The 16,883-nt window shown below is 33.4% G+C and overlaps 1 protein-coding gene across 4 annotated transcripts; it reads left to right on the forward strand.

The window, feature by feature from the left end:
* The first annotated feature begins 2,451 nt into the window (after window positions 1-2,451).
* On the forward strand, window positions 2,452-11,720 carry LOC117930343 (protein BONZAI 3-like). 4 transcript variants are annotated; one of them, XM_034850959.1, is made up of 17 exons: window positions 2,675-2,819; window positions 4,669-4,716; window positions 5,621-5,711; window positions 5,967-6,115; window positions 6,239-6,287; window positions 6,635-6,691; window positions 7,124-7,303; window positions 7,409-7,543; window positions 7,861-7,922; window positions 8,069-8,168; window positions 8,259-8,373; window positions 8,462-8,538; window positions 9,074-9,211; window positions 10,258-10,422; window positions 10,563-10,676; window positions 10,823-10,919; window positions 11,249-11,720. In XM_034850959.1, exons 1-17 carry the CDS (start codon window positions 2,761-2,763, stop codon window positions 11,383-11,385), a joined length of 1,773 nt encoding a protein of 590 aa, XP_034706850.1. In that variant the 5' UTR covers window positions 2,675-2,760; the 3' UTR covers window positions 11,386-11,720. The 4 variants fall into 4 exon arrangements, with proteins under 4 accessions (XP_034706848.1, XP_034706849.1, XP_034706850.1 ...); XM_034850960.1 differs by lacking the exon at window positions 2,675-2,819 and adding an exon at window positions 3,702-4,573; XM_034850957.1 differs by lacking the exon at window positions 5,621-5,711 and having other exon boundaries at window positions 2,452-2,819.
* Window positions 11,721-16,883: the final 5,163 nt, after the last annotated feature.

A 16,883-nucleotide genomic window follows, 5' to 3' on the forward strand; every position in this document is an offset into this window, starting at 1 on the left:
AACAACAAATTACTTGAAAAAGAAAATTTGAGATGAAAGATTTTGAAAAAACAAAATTTTGTCTCGGCCTGCAGATCGAGCATTTTCCAAATAGAGTTTTAGCGCATCAATCAACATACATTAAGAAAGTTTTGAAACATTTTTATATGGATAAAGCGCATCCTTTAAGTTCTCCAATGGTTGTTCGATCACTTGATGTGAAAAATGATCCATTTTGTCCTTGTGAAAAATGATGAAAAATTATTTGGTCCTAAAGTACCATATCTTAGTGCTATTGGTGCACGTATATATCTTGCCAATTGTATACGTCTAAACATTGTTTTTTTTTGTCAATTTATTAGTAAGATATAGTTCCACTCCAACTTGAAGACATTGGAATGGTATCAAACATATATTGCTTTATCTTCGCGGAACTACCGATATGGGTCTATTTTACTTAAGGGAATCAAAGCAACAATTGCTTAGATATGCAGATGCAGAATATCTTTCAGATCCATATAAAGAAATTCTTGCAATTCATGAAGCAAGTCGTGAATGTGTATGACTAAGGTCAATGATCCAACATATACAAGAAACATGTGGACTACCTTCCATTAGAGGCAATCCAATCGTGTTACATGAGGATAATGCTGCTTGTATTGCACAAATTAAAGGAGAATTCATAAAAGGTGACAAAACTAAGCATATCTTCCTAAATTCTTCTATACTCATGAGCTCTAAAAGAAATGTGAGATCGATGTTCAACAGATTCGGTCATACAATAATCTAGTAGATCTATTCACAAAGGCGTTACCTTCGACCACATTGCAAAAGTTAAGGTATGACTTTGGAATACGAAGATTGAGAGATCTACCATTTGAAATGTTAAAGAAATCATAATTATGTTTACATGAGGGGAAGAATGATAATATGGATATACTGTACTCTTTTTTCCTTCACCCAGTTTTTGTCCCATTGAGTTTTACTGGCAAGGTTTTTGACGAGGTAGTTATAGTAATCCAACAGAATATTGTACTCTTTTTCATTCACTAGGTTTTTTTCCCATAGGGTTTTTCCTAGTAAGGTTTTAATGAGACATATTCTTATGATTATCCAAGGGGGAGTGTTATAAAATATGAGATTCTGTAGCACTATGGTACCTTGTGGATGATCATCCATAAATATCTCTTGTAACTCCCTATAAAAGGGAGAGATCCCTAATGAATTTCAATAGAGTTTTCCCTTGAATTTTGTTCTCTTCCTATATTATAATTTCTCTTTCTTGTGTTTCTTCTATTTTCACTTTATAATTTTACAACATTAATATTAATTTTATGCTTGCTTTCAACTAAAACTAAAAATAGTAAAAATAAAAACCATTCCAAATAAAAGTTAATAAGAAAATGATATATTAAAAATAATATATAAAAATAATTTATTAATTTTAAATATATTTTTTTATTTTATTTTTCTTCTCTCTCCCTTTTCCTTACCACGTGATTGGAGACAAAAAGTCAATTACTTTTAAGTCGTGTGCAATTTCTCACAAATTTAATAGCTTTGTGTTAATGGAAGTAACGTGCACGTTACTTTCTCATGCATTATCTCAAACTAAAAGTTGGAACTTTTCGTAGGACGGAAAGTTATGACTTCCAATGTCCGTCAACATTTAAAAACAAAGGGCAGAAAGGAGGAAGCAATGAGGGATTTTTGGTAGATTGTTAGAATGAAATAAAAAATAATTTTAATGGAAATAAAATCCCTCTTATAATTCAAAGTTTAATTGATCCAATCAAAATAATCTACTAAAATCCAAAGCGCGGAAGGTGGGACGGTTGGTTATCCAAAGAAAGTTGAAGGAGACCATAAAATGGTTTAGGTAGAATATTGTTAGGACATCTATAGCAACGTTAACAACTCCGTAGACCATAAAATGGTTTAGGTAAGTACATATATACCAACGTTAACAAAGTTTAATAATTTAAAATTTTTTAACAAAGTTTGGAGCATACTATAATGCTAAATTTCAATCTATTGCCCATAGATTATGTACAAAATAAAAGCCCGTGAATAACGGCAAAGAGACTAACATGGAGACCATAAAATAGTCCAGGTCTGTTGGGGACTTGTCTAGTATTTGATTTGACTACGAGTTGGTCCAATCATGATGTTTGTAGTATGATATAAGCTTCTTGACATCTGCAGTTCAATTTTCTATCCCACCAAACAGGTTCTTCGTCAGATTCTTCTTGCATCATTTCATGGTGACGATCACGAAGACGAAGAAACTGTGGAAATGAAATTAAAAGACTTGGCAGAAGACTTGGAAATTTAAAAATAAAAAATAAAAAATCAAGACAATAAATTTTAAATAAGAACAGTTCTTCTAAATATTAAACTCTTCAAACCCCACCCACCACCCCCCCGGGACTCCCCCTCTCTGTTTATTTTTTTGGGTAATTTTGCATCCCACCCAAACTAAGATTCTTCTTTTTGCCGTTGGGTTTGGGTTCTCAATATACCCCTCAAATGTTGTTCTTTCATTAACAAATGGAGTATACACACACATGCAAATATCATTTATGCATGCGAATGAACTGTCTTTGCCTTCTGTTACACAGATAGAGTAATCAAAGCAGATGAAATTCTAGAGAAAGAAGAAATCCCAGAGAAAGATGGGAGGGTGTTTTTCAGATGTGAGAGGAGGGAAACAGGCTGTAGGAGTGGGCCTGACGGGGCCCAGCATGCCTCCCATGCCCACCACCGACGCTACACTCAACGATGCCGTTGACCACTTCTTTCGAGCTCGAGGCCTTCATCAACTCCTCACGCAGCTCGAGGTGGTGCCTCCCGTACACTTCATTGTTTTTTCTCTAGCCAAACCCTAATTCTCCTTTTCTTTTCGATATTGAATGTTTTTTTTTTCAGCCACACATTGGGTCAAACCCCAACTTTTGTGATTTTATTTTATTTACTGAGTTGTTTTATTCCATTTTGCAAAATTTTTTTCTGTGGATGATCTTTGTTTCTTATCTTTTCCTCTTATTATTTTTAAAACTTTTGTTTTCATCACATATATGAATCCCTAATGTTGTGTTTGGTTGATGAGAAAGTGGAGTAAGGAAATCGTTGTCAATTGAAATTTTATATTCCTATTTCTTGGCATTGGCAACCAAAATGGATTGCAATGTCCATATAAGGACACGGTCAACCGATTTGCCCTGGAAATTGTTATTCCTATTATCATTAGGAATTGGCCAAAAAAATCGTCATCGTTATTTTTATAATAGTAATTGGCAATGGCCCTGGAAATTGTTTTCTTAAGTGAAAACAGAGCTCTTAAAATGTTCTGTGAAGAATATCTCACTTATTAAATAATCCATGATTTTCTGAGATCAATTTCATGAATAATTATGAAAATTATGTGTTTTTTGTATACTGGAGAGTGAGATTTTTTTTAACGCTTTTTAGATCGTAACATTTTGTATCCCACTGTTTTGATGTCCATGAGTGGAGCTTGATAATTGAAGTGTATGAGGTCTGCAGGGCAATTTTTGAGTTGTATTTGGGATTGCTGATACAGAAGCATGCATTCTCTATAGGGTATCGTAATATTATTAGATTTTAAAATACTAAAAGAATGGTGAATGTAAACTGAGAAATTTGGTTATCTACAAAGGGTTGTTGGTTGGTTGTGTCAAGAAAATTCTTCTTTTTGGATATCTCCCAAATCAGTGCAATTTTTTGCCCATTGTTTGAAATGTTAGCATCGTGCTTCTGCCTGCCATTGCATGACATGCTAGTTTTCCATCTCATCCTCACTAAAAGACTGCCAGAAAGTTGCTCCCAAATTTAAGAAACATGGAAAGATTCCCCTATTCTATGTGTATTTGACATTTGAGCATACAACAAAATCATTGATTCCAAACTTTTCCAATTTAATATAAATGTGTGAAAAAGTGTATTTTTTTTTGTAGCTTCTATTCATATCCTGGACCACTAGATGCTTTTCTGTAATATTCTTACTCATGTGGGCCTTGTCTGAAGTTGTACTAGGTTTTGATGTTATCCATTTTAATATTCTTGATACTGTGACAATTAACTTGCATGAACCAACAAAATTTTGATCACCAAGTTCTCTGAACTCCTGTTCATTTTAAGCACTTTCAAATCAGGAAAGAACTGGGCAGAAAATTGCATTTCCATACTGATCATCCATTTATCACCTACTCTGATGGCCCCTGAGTGTATGAATATGAGGTTGGCCATTTTCTCAAATATTCAGTGTTAATGCTATGAAAGTCAGGTTGAACACTAAAAATAGGATGTTGCAACCTAATATTTTAAAGAAGAGAGTTTTTCCCCTTCACGCTCAATATGATTCAATATGTGAAATGCCCTTTTAGAATGGGCAGGTGATCCTAGCATTCTATGATTGCCAAGGGAGATATATTTTGTAGACCTTGGATCTGGCTCTTTACAAAATAAAGGTTAGAAATGTTCCCACCTCCAGGAGTAAGAAGACCGCATGGAAATTGGAGATTCAACATTTAACTTTAACCATAGGCAGTAGTGATTCTAGAAATATGGATGGGTCTGTTGTTCAGAGTGTGACGATTCCTCTTTACTGTCTGCCTGTTTGATTTTGGTCTTCAAATTGTACTAATATCTTTTCATTGATTTCTGCAGCTATCTTTATCTGGTTCCAGGTTACGTGATCGTGACATCATCTCTAAGGCATGTATTTTCACAAGTGTTTTCATAGTGCAATATTCTTTTGCTGTCTTATTGGGCCTACCTTCCTTTGTTGTATTAAATATCAGTTTGTTTGTGGTAGTTTGATTTTTCTTTTTCCTCTTTATTTTTGAATGCTTTGTAAGACTTCGGCTACTATTTCTTGCTTCTTGCTGTTCATTTGTCCACGTGGATATGGAATGCTTACCTGGGTGTCCCATTGTGAGTGAAAACTTATTAAAAATACTAAGAGAGTAATTATGTAGAATAAAAGGACAAGAAATGTTGCTACAGGAAAACCTAGAAAAGAAGGCAACCAAAAACATGTAGCTGTGGGTGATGGTGGGGAAAAATCCAGGCTCATTAGTACTGGAGTGCATGTGATTTATAACACATTATGCATAGTATACAGTGCATGAGGAGGAAATTTTCATCAGGAACTAATGAAACACTTTATGATTTGTTCTATAGTCCTATTTGCATTGTTTCTTGACTGATGAATTGTTATCAAGAGCAATATCATAACATTCATTACAGAAGAGGGACTTCCTCTTCTCCTGCCACTCCCTCTGAAAATGGCCTCGTTGCCGAGGCTAGAATTTTACAACCCTGCAAACTGGATCAAAAACATCTATCCCCTAGATTCTGATTAATTTATTTCCTATTTGGTACTTGCATTATATGATAAAGTTTTTACCATGAATTGTGAATCATTACTAACCTCCACCATTCATGGGAACTAATCCTAAGATTGGAAGGATCATAGGTGATGTGTATGTACATAACGTGCTGAACCACATACCATCTATCTACTTTAAAATTTAATTTATCCAACCATGTAAGTGTTCTTGCATACACAGTTTTTGATATTTTGTATCTCAACATAAAGCTGTAATATGAGTTTTAGGCGGTACTTTGTATGGCAATATAACCGAATAAGTAGCAGTGGTGGTCTAAAGAAACAAGTCAAAGACTCAAAACCTACTGCTATTCATAAGGTATTTATATGCCTACATTATCTTTCACTTATTTCACGTGTCAAAAAATTATACTGTTAGAGTGGCATGCCCCTTGCATATGTGGAGAGTTGGCCTGTGATACCTGGACTTGTTCTATCAAAGTACTGGCATAGCTTTTAATTTTAGTAGCCTCCATATGGTAAATATTTCTATGACATGTGCTTGGATATGGTGCTGAGGCTTGTCCTGTTATGGTTTAAACTGAAAAAGTTCCTTTTTCCCCTTCTATTGCAGAGTGATCCTATGGTAGTAGTATATACTAAGAAAAGAGATGGAACACTTGAGGAACTTGGGCGCACAGAAGTAATAATGAACAGCTTGGATCCAGCTTGGATTAAAAAAATTACTGTTGCCTATCACTTTGAGATTGTTCAACCATTGATGTAAGCATGTTATATATCTATGTACATTTCTTCATTATGTAGATTTGTTCTGTTCACTACATCTGGTAGACCTCTCTTTAGTGTCATTGGTTCAATCATGTGTTTGCTCATTTGTGTTTCCAGATTTCACGTGTATGATGTTGATACAAAATATTACAATTTACCTGTGAAGGTAATTTGACATCTGCTTCTTAGTTCCTCTATAATATAAATCTGACTTCATTATATAGATTTGACATCTGCCTATCACTTTAAGTTATGACCTTTGATTACAAAAATTTCATCTGAGAAACATAGGCTTGTAGCCATACATCAGACGTTTGTAGAAGAATTTTGTATAGCACATTTTAAAGAAGAGATTTTATTCATGTGCTTTAAGCAGATTTTATTCAAAATTGAAATCATTGTTTCCTTTTCCATAAATAAGTTTAGGATTAAACTTTTTCATTCAGACTTAAACTTCAAAGTCTTTCAGAAGGTGAATTTCAGAGTTAAACTTTATACTTTATGACCTTGCAGATGCTGAAGTTGAATGATCAAGAATTCCTTGGGGAAGGCGGTTGTGTTCTGTCAGAGGTAAGTTGCCTTGGTTTGTCCCAACTTAATAATGCTGCACAGTTCTGCATGTTTCCTATGTTCACAATAGCAATAAAGTCGGTTAGAAATTACATAACCTGTATATTATGCAATGTTCCTGTGAAGATTTTTGAGTAGTAGAAAAGCTATTTGTCTGTTTCTATGATGTTTCGAGTGAGAATTTTCAATTTTCTGCTTAAAAATGGCTGTTGAAAGCAGTCGTCCATCTCTAGAAAGAGCACTTTTCTTTATACAGTTGTAGTATTGTCTGATTTTAAAGCTTGTGCAGTTGTGCTTGTGTAACACATGGCAAGACACATGCAAAAATGTGGTCATCTGTATTAGGAAGTCCATGGGACATCATTTATTACAATTATTTGGTCATTATTGAACTTACACTTTATTGTATGTGTTTTGCTTAACTCATGGCAGATAGTGACTAAACAAGGCCAGAGCTTAACCCTAGATCTTCATAACAGAAATGGGAACAGGGGTTTGAAAAACCTAGGGAAACTCACTGTCCATGCAGAGGAAACAGTTGCTTCAAGGAATGCTATTGAGGTTATATTCCATTGTTCACGCTTAGAAAACAAGGACTTGTTTTCTAAAAGTGTATGTACTTAGAACCCATGACTTAGAGCATTTTGTTACTTATAGGTGTATTGATTTGTGTTTGGGTCTTAAATTTTTCTCATCTTTTTTGTTTTTCTTTTTTAGGACCCTTTTTTAAGAATATCTAGGATTGTTGAAAATGGAGGTGCTATTCCAATTTGCAAGACAGAAGTGGTTGATAACAACTTGAATCCAATCTGGAGGCCTTTATGTCTGACAATGCAGCAATTTGTTAGCAAGGCAAGTTTTTCACCTTCTTACAATTCTAGTTAGATGGTGGTCTACAGTAAAACTAAATGTAGATATTTGTGATTACTCTGGAAGAAAAGAGACACAAGTAATTTGTGAGCTACCTGAGTACAGTGTCTTTCAGTTTACAAAAATTGTGTTATTGTTTACTACATTACTCAAGGAACCATTGAGTGCTTGGTTTTTTCATATTTTTTTACTAAGATAGTGGGTGTCAAATCCACATTTTTTGGAACCAATTCGATGTCTTGGTGGGTCTACCCCAGCCGACAGGTTACTAAACTTTCTGTTTCTCATTTGCTTTGCAGGATAACCCATTAGTTATCGAGTGCTTTGATTTCAATAGTAGTGGGAATCATGTACTGATTGGGTAATTATACGAATCTATTTCTCTCATTAGTTTTTTATTATCATCCTTCTAGTTTTTTTTTTTTTTTCCTTTGGTTTATCAAATTTTATGTCATCATCCTTTGTTTCTTGAGATATAAATGTTAACTTTGAAAATTCCTTCATCAGTAAACTTCAGAAATCAGTGGCAGACCTGGAAAAACTTCATGAACAAAAAACTGGTGCCAATTTCATCTTACCCTCTTCTGCTCAGCATGGTTATGAGAAGGTATTTGTTTGATACTTGGAAAAAGGAACCACATATTGCATTAGTTGGTGATTTTTAACCCTTACATTTCTTATAACTATTAATGTATAGGTTCTGAAGGGCCAGCTATTTGTTGATCAATTTTGTGAGAAGCCTCTATACAGTTTTATTGATTATGTTTCTAGTGGATTTGAACTTAATTTTATGGTTGCTGTCGATTTTACCGGTAAATACTCTTCAGCTTTGCAGGATTGCTATCTTTTTGCGTTTTTATAATTTTTCTGTTTCATGAGCAGCTGTTTTATTTTGTCCAGCATCAAATGGAAATCCGCGAACTCCAGATTCTTTGCACTACATTGATCCTTCTGGCCAGTTCAATGCTTACCAACAGGTGAGGCTTCCCATCTACCATTAGAGCTCAGATGAGATGCTCATTTAAATTGCATTCCTACCATCCAGTGGTATACTTGGTGGAGTTCTGTTGATGGAAAAGGATTATTTGGTTTTTTGATACCAACCTGTGGATATGATTGAGGAGTGTGGTAGATTTTATGACTGACTTAACTTTGTTAGGGTTTTAGCCTAACACCAGCCTTGTATACATAGTTGATCCACCATTATCTAATAGCTTAAATTTTTGGGACAACTTGGTAGCTTAACATAGCATCAAATTGGTTATCATGAGGTGATGGGTTGAAAGCATGCAACATCTGTATTTCCCCTATTTATTGATCTCATGTGCATGCCAAACGAAGGATGTTCAGGAGGAGGGGTTTAACCTAACATTGGCTTAGCATAAGCCTCTCACAAAATAAATCAATCTTATACACTAAATTCCATGTTTATAGCTTGAATGTTAGCTCACAAAATAAATCAATCTTTATTGATGAGTGGGTAATATAATTTCTTGACTGAATTCCTTTCAGGCTATAATGGAGGTTGGAGAGGTAATACAATTTTATGATTCTGATAAGCGCTTTCCTGCATGGGGATTTGGGGGAAGGACAATTGATGGTACCATATCACATTGTTTTAACTTGAATGGAAGTGCTAGTGGCGTTGAGGTAAGAAGACTCAAGGTTTTTCCGATTTGTCTTCTACACAACTACCAATAAAGAAGATATATTACATTGTCTTTGCAATTTATCATAATGAAAGCCTTGATTTTCTTCCAAGTTGTGACAGTGCTAATTCTTGTTAATTCAAGGAAATGGATTTAACTCCACATTCATCACCTTACTCTTTTTGCTAGATTTTAGTATTAGTAAATTTTTTTAACTCAAAATGAAAATAATTTGTTTTATTGAAGACTTGACTTTACTATTAAAGACAGAAAATATGGCTATCAATTGAAATGTCTACAAGTAAGATCCTTTAAAATGGATTATATTATTCTGATCATTTGCAATTAGATTTTCATTGTTGTGTTTTGGACCGAATTCCATGTCATGGCATATGTGTAGACAAGAAGGGAAGCAAAACATTTTTACTTGTATTAGTGCATAAAACTTACACTCAAAACCCTAGATTAAACAACCTTTTTTTTTTTTTTTTTTTTTTTTTTGTTTGGCAGAGTTTGCCTTTCCCTATCAAAAAAAAAAAAAAAAGAAGGGAAGCAAAATATTTTTTCTTGTATTTGGCCATGAAACTAACACTTGAAACCCTAGATTAAACAACAATTTTTTTTTTTTTGCTGAGTTTGCCTCTTTGGTATGTTATGTTTGCTCTTCAATTAAAAATAACCGTCCATATTGTTTGGTGAAATGAGAGAGTTTAACTAGTCTGTGGAAGAACCGTCCTGATATGCTCAAAATTATCTAGTGCTTCATTGCATTTACTAATGATGCTTGTTCCAAGAGGGCAGGGGGAAAAAAGAGATAAATAGTGTAACGTATCAAGAAAAGACAGATGTATGTTTGAATTGTTCTTAGTTGTTATGATTGTGGCATCCCAAATATTGCTTTAGATGAGCTACACTGTAGTTGTAGCATAGTGTTGCTTGTTGCACTGGATTGCCTATTGAGGCCTCCTTCTGCCTGGACTATGTTCTGATCTATGAGGACCTCATAACAGGCCATTAAAACACTATTAAGTTTCTATTATTTCACAGGTTGAAGGGGTCCAAGGGATCATGGCTGCCTATGCAAGTGCACTGAACCATGTTGCTCTGGCGGGACCGACTTTATTTGGACAAGTGATCAACAATGCAGCTGAAATTGCTGGCCAGTCCCTCTCCTATAGCAGCTGCAAATATTTTGTTTTGCTTATCATAACGGTAAAGAGGACTTATAATTGCATTTATTTTTATTTTATCTTTTACTTCTTTGTAGAGAAAATGTAACTTCAAAGTTGCATTTATCTTCGTATTCTTTTTTCCTTTTTCTTTTCTTTATTAGTAATTTATCATCTTTCTAGGATGGAGTACTTACAGATCTCCAAGAAACAAAAGATGCTTTGGTCAGGGCATCTGATTTGCCCTTATCGATTCTGATAGTTGGAGTGGGAGGAGCAGATTTTAAACAAATGGAGGTGTACCCTTGTTTTCATAATTTAGCATTCAATACTTCAATTAATTTATGCCTTAGTGGCAATGCAGTACTTAATGCTTTAATGGGTACTATGGGTTTCATGTCTCAACAGTGTTTGATTGTGTTCTGATTCTTATTGTTTGGCAGATCCTTGATGCTGATGATGGTTGTCGGCTAGAGAGTTCTACAGGACGTGTAGCAACTCGAGATATTGTACAGTTTGTTCCCATGAGAGAAGTGCGTGGTGAGTACATATTTTTCATTAGCTTGTCCAGCATAGGTTTTGAAAAACTTGGAGTTTTCAGCTCAAACTTCAATCTCACATCATCCTGTTAGAGGCTAATAGACATACTTGAATAGGTCGTAAACTGCAGAGTTTGAGCAGTTTGCATATAACTTGTTTTTGTACATACCATTCTATATTTTCTTTTCTCTCTTGAATCCTGGATCTATAAATTTGAAATATTTATTTCCCTTTTATATCCCATAGACAAGAAAGATGTACTTTTTCTTGGCAAATCGATTAGAAAGTGGTTTTCCTTAAAGAGTAATTTCTTATCTTAAATCTTGAAGCAGGTGGGCAAACTTCCGTAGTCCAAGCTCTATTAGAAGAGCTACCTGGGCAGTTCCTGACTTACATGAGAAGCAGAGATATTAAACCCGGTGCAGTCAACATAGCTCAAACATCTGCTTCCCATGCCACCATCTAGTAAGTGTTGTCTCCCATTCATCACTCCAGAGTTCCAAGGCATTGTAAATACCGAAACTAGGTTGACAATATACATGCTGTCTATAGGAACCACAGATGATTGACATATCCCAAAGGGAAAAGGTTAGATTACTTAGTCTATACTGGGTACAATCTGTTTTCAAGAATGATGAATTGGCCCAATTGTAGTAACAATTGATAGCATTGGAATGCACTGATTTGATTACAAATATTGAGAGTTTCACCAGTGTGTATCATGCATGCCAATTGACCTTTAAGCTTATATTTTTAGGTAGCAAGCCAATGATGTATTTCATGCCAATTTTCCCTTGAACATGTCACCGTTTTATTCTTGCATCCCAATGGATATGGGTTAGCATGTGAAGTGTTTTCCATGAAGCTAGCGCATTTTATTCTTCAGAATAACTATGTTTTTGTGTACAATATTTAGATAACCGGTCATAATTTTTTAAGAAAGCCGGACTTCCTTTTCTTTAAAATTAAAAAAAAAAAAAAAAAAATCAGACCTTTGTAACAGGTAGGATGCATAGATCTTCAACCCACTTGACTTCAACCATTAATATATAATAAGTTTGGAATTCCTAAATTCTATCATATAAGAGCAAATTTAATCATGTGATTTAAAAATAGTTTTCTATTTTTAAAAATAGAAAATTGTTTTTAAAATTTTTTAATACTGGTTGGCCATTGCTTTTTGGAAATAGCGTTTAAAAACAAAGTGAAATATAAAATAATTTTTAAAAAACAAATAAAAGTTGTTTTTTCACTAGTTTTTAAAAACAAAAGGAAAATGTAGAAAATTATAAAAAAATCATTAAATAAATAAATAAAATTGAATATAATATCATTTTTTTTTTTGCTCTTTCCACGATTTAATACTAATACCAAAAATATTAAAATATGATAATCCTTTAAATTATATGTACTTTTAAAACTTTTTTAAAATTTTACATTAAAGAAATAAATTTCAAATCAAATTTTACTTGATACATAAAATTTATTAATTTTAAAAAATAATTCAAAAACTAAAAAACCGATATAATTAATACTAAAAAGTCATGGAACTCAATAAAATCAGTAAGTCATAGACAACGATTTATTTTAAATGTTTGGGTTCGTTTTATATATATATATATATATATATATATATATATATATATATATATATATATATATATATATATTTGTACAAATTTTTTTATAAGGCAAATGAACTCTAAGATAAACAAAATTTAATGTGTTGGTTTAAAATGATTTTATTGTTTCTCTTTTTATATAAAATCATTATTTTTCAAATTTTTTCAGTAGACAAATGAACTTAAAATTAACCAAAACTTAATATGTAGGATTCATTAATAAGTTTAGTAATTTTTAAATATAATTTAAAACTCTAATAATGAAGCAATTAATATTAGAAATTTACGAATAAAAATTGGTCTAAGAACGATGTGGACCCCGCATTTCGGCTCATGCTTTTTCCACTCGATGGCGAGCTCGATTTTTATTTGAAAAATGATTTTTATTGATTAAGAAAATGACTTGGAGTCGCCACTTATTTTTGTTTTATTTTTAAAAGGGTAAACAAAATAAGAAAGAAAACCCTAAGTGCGACTCCTTATTTTGGAAAAGGTGATCTATGAAAAATCGGATCCGGTTTGGGGGTTAGATTACTTACCGGGAAGGTACGGTAAAGGCCGTAGCACCCCTCTAAGTCCCTAAAGTTGGGTCTCTACTAATAAAATGAAGCTGACGTGGCAATCGATGAGTAAATCAATGAATATCCTGAACGATCATGCACATATAAGAATCGGGACATGCATAGACAACGATTAAGGGGAAAATTGGTACATACCTGGGCAACGAGCCACCATGCGCTATCAATAAAGAGAGTTAGTGCACAATTTAGGAATAATCTCATACATGTTAGAGAGTAGGATAAATCAATCATGTATGATAATTAAATCAAACAATCAGTCAATCAAACATAAAGTCACCCATGTTGGGCCCCCACCAAAGCCCGTTTATTTTTGCATGACTTAACGTCACAGACTCCATTATTTCAGAATTATGAAAAATTCGTTCATGCTTATTAAAATCAAGAGGAGCAGAAAATTGTTTGAAGACCAGAATGGAATTAAAACTATTTGAGAGAAAATCGGATTTTTGAAATTCATTTGAAAAATTGGAGTCTTGAAGGTTATTTAAAAATTGGAATTTTAAAGTTTATTTGAATATCAGACTTTTAGAAACTAAATGCGAGAATGAGAATTTTTAGAAATTAAATTTGAACAAGATTGGAAACTTGAAAGTGATTTGAGAGTTTGGGATTTTAAATGAGGGGATAAGTGGATGAATGAATAAGTAAAGGAATAGAATAATAACGATGGTGAAATAATAAAGATTAGGTAAATAATTGCGAAAAATGGAATTTTAGAGATTGAAGATGTGAATTTAGAGATTGAAAACTTAAGAATTTATTTAGAGATGAGATCTTTGGTATATGAATAACTGAATAAATAAGTGAATGAGATAACATTAATGACGAGAATAATCATTAAACAGCGGTATATGAACGGTGGAGCTTTTGAGATTGGAAATTAGATTTGGATGTTGGGTTCTGAAGAATTGAATTTTAACGATTAGAATAAATAAATAAATATGGAATAATAATGCTATTTGACGGAAATAATATTTTAAACGAATAGAAAATGAGTAGTGGAATTTTTTGAAATTGAAAATTAAATTAGGACGTTGGATTTTTGAAGGATTAGACTTTAAATAAACAGATAAATAGGGGATAACAATTCTAGTTGATGAAAATAAGATTTAAACGAATAGTGGAATTTTAGGATTGAAAAATTAAATTAGGACGTTGGATTTTTGAAGGATTAGACTTTAAATAAACAGATAAATAGGGGATAACAATTCTAGTTGATGAAAATAAGATTTAAACGAATAGTGGAATTTTAGGATTGAAAAATTAAATTAAGACATGGGATTTTTGAAGGATTGGACTTTAAATAACTAGATAAATATGGGATGATGATTCTAATTGATGAAAATAAGATTTAAACGAATTGTAGAAATATTAAATGAAGACATGGGATTTTTGAAGGATTGGACTTTAAATAAACTAGATAAATATGGGATGATGATTCTAATTGATGAAAATAAGATTTAAAAGAATTGTAGAAAGATTAAATGAAGACATGAAATTTTTGAAGGATTGGACTTTAAATAACTAGATAAATATGGGGTGATGATTCTAATTGATGAAAATAAGATTTAAACAAATTATTGAGATATTAAATTAAGACATGGGATTTCTGAAGGATTGGACTTTAAGCAACTAGATAAATATGGAATAATAACTCTATTTAACGAATTGTAGAAAGATTAAGTTATGACATGGGATTTCTGAAGGATTGGACTTTAAATAACTAGATAAATATGGAATAATAACTTTACTTAATGAAAATAAGATTTAAACAAATATTTGAAGAATTAAATTAAAACATGGGATTTTTGAAGGATTAAACTAGATAAATATGGGATAATGATTCGATTTGATGAAAATAAGATTTAAACGAATATTTGAATAATTAAATTAAAACACAGGATTTTTGAAGGATTAGACTAGATAAATATGGGATAATGATTCTATTTGATGAAAATAAGATTTAAATGAATATTTGAAGAATTAAATTAAAACATGGGATTTTTGAAGAATTACTTAAAGACCTAAGTTTTGAAAATGGGATTTAAAGTTTAGAATATGGTAAATTCTTCGAGTCCAATATAAATTAATTTATACAAAAGTTTATAAATAATAAATTAATAGATTATGAAGATTAAGGGTTTAGAGATTTTTTTTTTTTTTTTTTAGAATTGAGGCAGCCAAGTGGGCTAACCCAACATGGACTTGGGCCATGAGGGTGGCTGGCATGGGGAGCAATGGGGCCTTTCATCAGCAACTTTGGGCCTGGGCTCCAACTTAAGCCCATACCCGCCACCATGGGCAAGCCCAAGGCACCATCACCATCATAGCTTAGGCCTAGTGCCTCAACTCAAGCCCAAGGCACTAGGCCAACATGGGCAAGCCCAAGGCACCCATTCCCCCACCATCCACTCCACCGTCTGGGCAACACCCTCGGACAGAGCCTCTTGCTGCCGGCGGGACGAAAGCGGCTGTTGAATGGAGGGGGTCGCGAGGCCCTCCAGGGCCTTGAAGCGCGTGCTGCCGGTGAAGACGACGACGAGGATGGTGGCTCTCTCTCATCGTGACGAGAGGGCGACATCAATGGCTGAATTCTCAGCATGGTCAAACGTGGCGCTGGGCGGTGCAGATGACTGGGGCGCCGGCGGGCATGAGATCCGGGGCTGCGTCACGCCTGACGCAGGGCCAACGACACTGCGAACAGCTCTGGCGAAGCCTAGCTGGGCTTGGATGAGAAGGGCGGCCTGAGAGCTTGATGGACAGGGTGACAATCGCGGGGGTGGTCTGGGAGGACGCGGAGGAGCGGAGATGCAACCTTTGGCTTCAACGGCGGCGGAGAAGGCACCTAGGCGGTGCCAGGTGAACCTTCGTCTATTTCTATCTTCTTTGGCAAGCCATTACCTACTTTCCTGTTCCTCCCCTCAGCAAGTATGGGCTCCTCAACCACTCTCATGGCCGACCATCATGCCCCTTGCCATGTGCATGCAGCTGGGATCCATGCATGGAGAAGGCTCCCCCCACACTTCTCGGGTGCTGCCAGCTCCTCTAGGTGGTGAAATAGCATTCTCCCCATGCTATAAAAATCCCTAAAAAAACTAATAGTCCTTGGTTTTCTGAAAGAGGGTCTACAAACGATTTTATTGTTTATCTTTTATATGAAATCATTATTATATAATTTTTTTTACTAGGCAAATGAACTCCAAATTAGACAAAACTTAATATATTGGATTCATTAACAAATCTAGTCATTTTTAAAAGTAATTTAAATTCAAATAATGAACTAATTAATATAAAAAATTTATGAACAAAAATTAGTTTAGAATGACTTTATTAATTGTTTCTCTTTTACATAAAATCATTATTTTCTATTTTTTTTACTAGGCAAATGAACTCCAAATTAAATAAGACTTGATGCATTGGTTTTATTAAAGAGTCTAGTAATTTTTAAAAATAACTTAAAACTCAAATAATAATCCAATCAATATCATAAATTTATGAACAAAAATTAATATAAATGAGTATTGTTTCTCTTTTATATAACATCATTATTTTCTAATTTTTTTAATTAGACAAATAAGCTCTGAAGTAACTAATAATTTAAATTCTTTAATGAATTTTTTAATTTTAAGAATAATTTTGAATTGAAAAAACGAATATAATTAATTGCAGAGTAAATAAAAACATTTGAGAATATTATGTTTGTAATTCAATACGAAATGTGTATATGAAATGAAAAACTTGACTAATTTATATGTTAAAAA

The sequence above is a fragment of the Vitis riparia genome, chromosome 14, assembly GCF_004353265.1.
Source record: "Vitis riparia cultivar Riparia Gloire de Montpellier isolate 1030 chromosome 14, EGFV_Vit.rip_1.0, whole genome shotgun sequence".
In the NCBI taxonomy this organism is placed as follows: Eukaryota; Viridiplantae; Streptophyta; class Magnoliopsida; order Vitales; family Vitaceae; genus Vitis; species Vitis riparia.

Excerpts from the sequence above, each read along its gene's own strand:
- LOC117930343 (XM_034850957.1), top strand. The coding sequence starts at position 2,655 with ATGGGAGGGTGTTTTTCAGATGTGAGAGGAGGGAAACAGGCTGTAGGA. Across the intron at positions 6,288-6,634 it reads ATTACAATTTACCTGTGAAG|ATGCTGAAGTTGAATGATCA; the intron begins GTAATTTGACAT and ends ATGACCTTGCAG. Across the intron at positions 9,212-10,257 it reads GAAGTGCTAGTGGCGTTGAG|GTTGAAGGGGTCCAAGGGAT; the intron begins GTAAGAAGACTC and ends ATTATTTCACAG.